Source organism: Penaeus vannamei, chromosome 24 (genome assembly GCF_042767895.1).
Source record: "Penaeus vannamei isolate JL-2024 chromosome 24, ASM4276789v1, whole genome shotgun sequence".
In the NCBI taxonomy this organism is placed as follows: domain Eukaryota; kingdom Metazoa; phylum Arthropoda; class Malacostraca; order Decapoda; family Penaeidae; genus Penaeus; species Penaeus vannamei.
Genome location: NC_091572.1, coordinates 12,439,402 through 12,441,901, shown reverse-complemented (window position 1 = coordinate 12,441,901; position 2,500 = coordinate 12,439,402). Strand labels below are relative to the sequence as shown.

Here is a 2,500-nt window from a genome sequence, read left to right as displayed (position 1 = left end):
AGATATAGTCAGGAGATTATAAGTCATTTCTCCGATAGATGTTCTTATCGAGCGTAAGAGTCTGTTTAGTTTATCTTCTAATTTCAGTAGATGAGTGGCAGTGTCAGACATGATTGGTTTAAATTTGGAGGAATCACTAAGTATCGTGTTTAGTTTACTAAAATAGTCATCTCTGTTTAGGATAACAACTCCACGTCCCTTATCTGGCTTTGTGATAACAATATTGTTATCATCTCTTAGAGCTATTAGGGGTGTAAGGGAGGGATATGGAGTATGAATACTCTTGACATGACATTTGAATTTCTTGTAAGTATCGTGTGCCACAGTAGAAATGCTGTTGGTGATATGATTCCATCTATCTTTGTAAATCTCACAGTTTTTGATGGTGTGACATAGTTTTTCAAAACAAAGAAAGAACTGGTTATGGGGAATGGTACTGGGTGGTATACAATACTCGAAACCTAAAGAAAGGACTTCTTTTTGTTCATCTGATAATATCCGATCAGAAAAGTTGAAAATAACCTTATTCTTGTCCACTTTTTTGTTTAGGTCAATTCCTAGCTTAGTTAATTTCTTATTGTGTCTGAAATCAACCTTACATAATTTCTTTTCCATATTTCGTTCATTGAGGGATAATAAACATTTGGAATCGAAATAGGAAATACAGGAAGTGAGGAGAGTGGTGTCATCCTCCAGTTTCTTTTTGATGGTAGGGATCTTTTTCTTTTGTTTATCTATTTCCCAGTCCAAAAGATCGAAGCACCAAGAACGATATGTCCTGGTAGTTTGGAATGTGGGACAATACACTCTAAATTTAATAAAGTCTGGTGTGGTTCCGTAACATTTACAGATCTCTAGGAATTTTAAGTCTTTTTCTACTTTCTTGGAGCGGAAAGAATTCCTTTCAATTTTCCTGTAGAGGTCCAGAGTATTCTTGCCGTATTTCTTCAGTATATAATGGGTTATAGATGAGTCCCGTGGGAATCGAATTCTTATCAGGAAGAAAACCAACACGGCTGAGAAGAACTTCATTATTGCAATTGCATACGTTTCGGAGATGCAATCTCCATCATCAGTGCTATAACAAAAAACAACAAAAATTAATTTAAAAATACAAACAAATTATAATACAAAACATACAAACAATATAATAGAAAAACAATATCAAAAGATCGTAAAAACAAGTTGGTGAGCAGTAACAGGTACTAACCAAGCTATGGGTTCTTTTGATAGTTTATATGGTAAACAGGGTGGTTGCAGTGGCAGTGTTGTTTAGCTCTGGTTTCATTGTTTGTTTACTTGTCCTAGCTGTCAGGCTAGGTATGTGGGATCTAAACAACACTGCCACTGCAACCACCCTGTTTACCATATAAACTATCAAAAGAACCCATAGCTTGGTTAGTACCTGTTACTGCTCACCAACTTGTTTTTACGATCTTTTGATATTGTTTTTCTATTATATTGTTTGTATGTTTTGTATTATAATTTGTTTGTATTTTTAAATTAATTTTTGTTGTTTTTTGTTATAGCACTGATGATGGAGATTGCATCTCCGAAACGTATGCAATTGCAATAATGAAGTTCTTCTCAGCCGTGTTGGTTTTCTTCTTCCTGATAAGAATTCGATTCCCACGGGACTCATCTATAACCCATTATATACTGAAGAAATACGGCAAGAATACTCTGGACCTCTACAGGAAAATTGAAAGGAATTCTTTCCGCTCCAAGAAAGTAGAAAAAGACTTAAAATTCCTAGAGATCTGTAAATGTTACGGAACCACACCAGACTTTATTAAATTTAGAGTGTATTGTCCCACATTCCAAACTACCAGGACATATCGTTCTTGGTGCTTCGATCTTTTGGACTGGGAAATAGATAAACAAAAGAAAAAGATCCCTACCATCAAAAAGAAACTGGAGGATGACACCACTCTCCTCACTTCCTGTATTTCCTATTTCGATTCCAAATGTTTATTATCCCTCAATGAACGAAATATGGAAAAGAAATTATGTAAGGTTGATTTCAGACACAATAAGAAATTAACTAAGCTAGGAATTGACCTAAACAAAAAAGTGGACAAGAATAAGGTTATTTTCAACTTTTCTGATCGGATATTATCAGATGAACAAAAAGAAGTCCTTTCTTTAGGTTTCGATTATTGTATACCACCCAGTACCATTCCCCATAACCAGTTCTTTCTTTGTTTTGAAAAACTATGTCACACCATCAAAAACTGTGAGATTTACAAAGATAGATGGAATCATATCACCAACAGCATTTCTACTGTGGCACACGATACTTACAAGAAATTCAAATGTCATGCCAAGAGTATTCATACTCCATATCCCTCCCTTACACCCCTAATAGCTCTAAGAGATGATAACAATATTGTTATCACAAAGCCAGATAAGGGACGTGGAGTTGTTATCCTAAACAGAGATGACTATTTTAGTAAACTAAACACGATACTTAGTGATTCCTCCAAATTTAAACCAATCA

General features: G+C 34.8%; 2 protein-coding genes across 3 annotated transcripts in view; one reads left to right on the top strand and one right to left on the bottom strand.

The window, feature by feature from the left end:
* Positions 1 to 1,642, bottom strand: part of LOC138866122 (uncharacterized) — a 5,099-nt gene extending 3,457 nt beyond the window's left edge. The window contains exons 1-2 of the mRNA XM_070138037.1: positions 1,634 to 1,642; positions 1 to 945 (exon numbers count right to left, since the gene is read on the bottom strand). The exon at positions 1 to 945 is cut by the window's left edge and continues 82 nt beyond it. Of these exons, the coding sequence (XP_069994138.1) occupies positions 1 to 945; positions 1,634 to 1,642 (954 nt within the window). The remainder of the gene's footprint in view (positions 946 to 1,633) is intronic.
* The window catches only part of LOC113804454 (probable G-protein coupled receptor AH9.1), a 79,219-nt gene that overhangs the window by 24,304 nt on the left and 52,415 nt on the right, over positions 1 to 2,500 (top strand). The window lies entirely within an intron of this gene.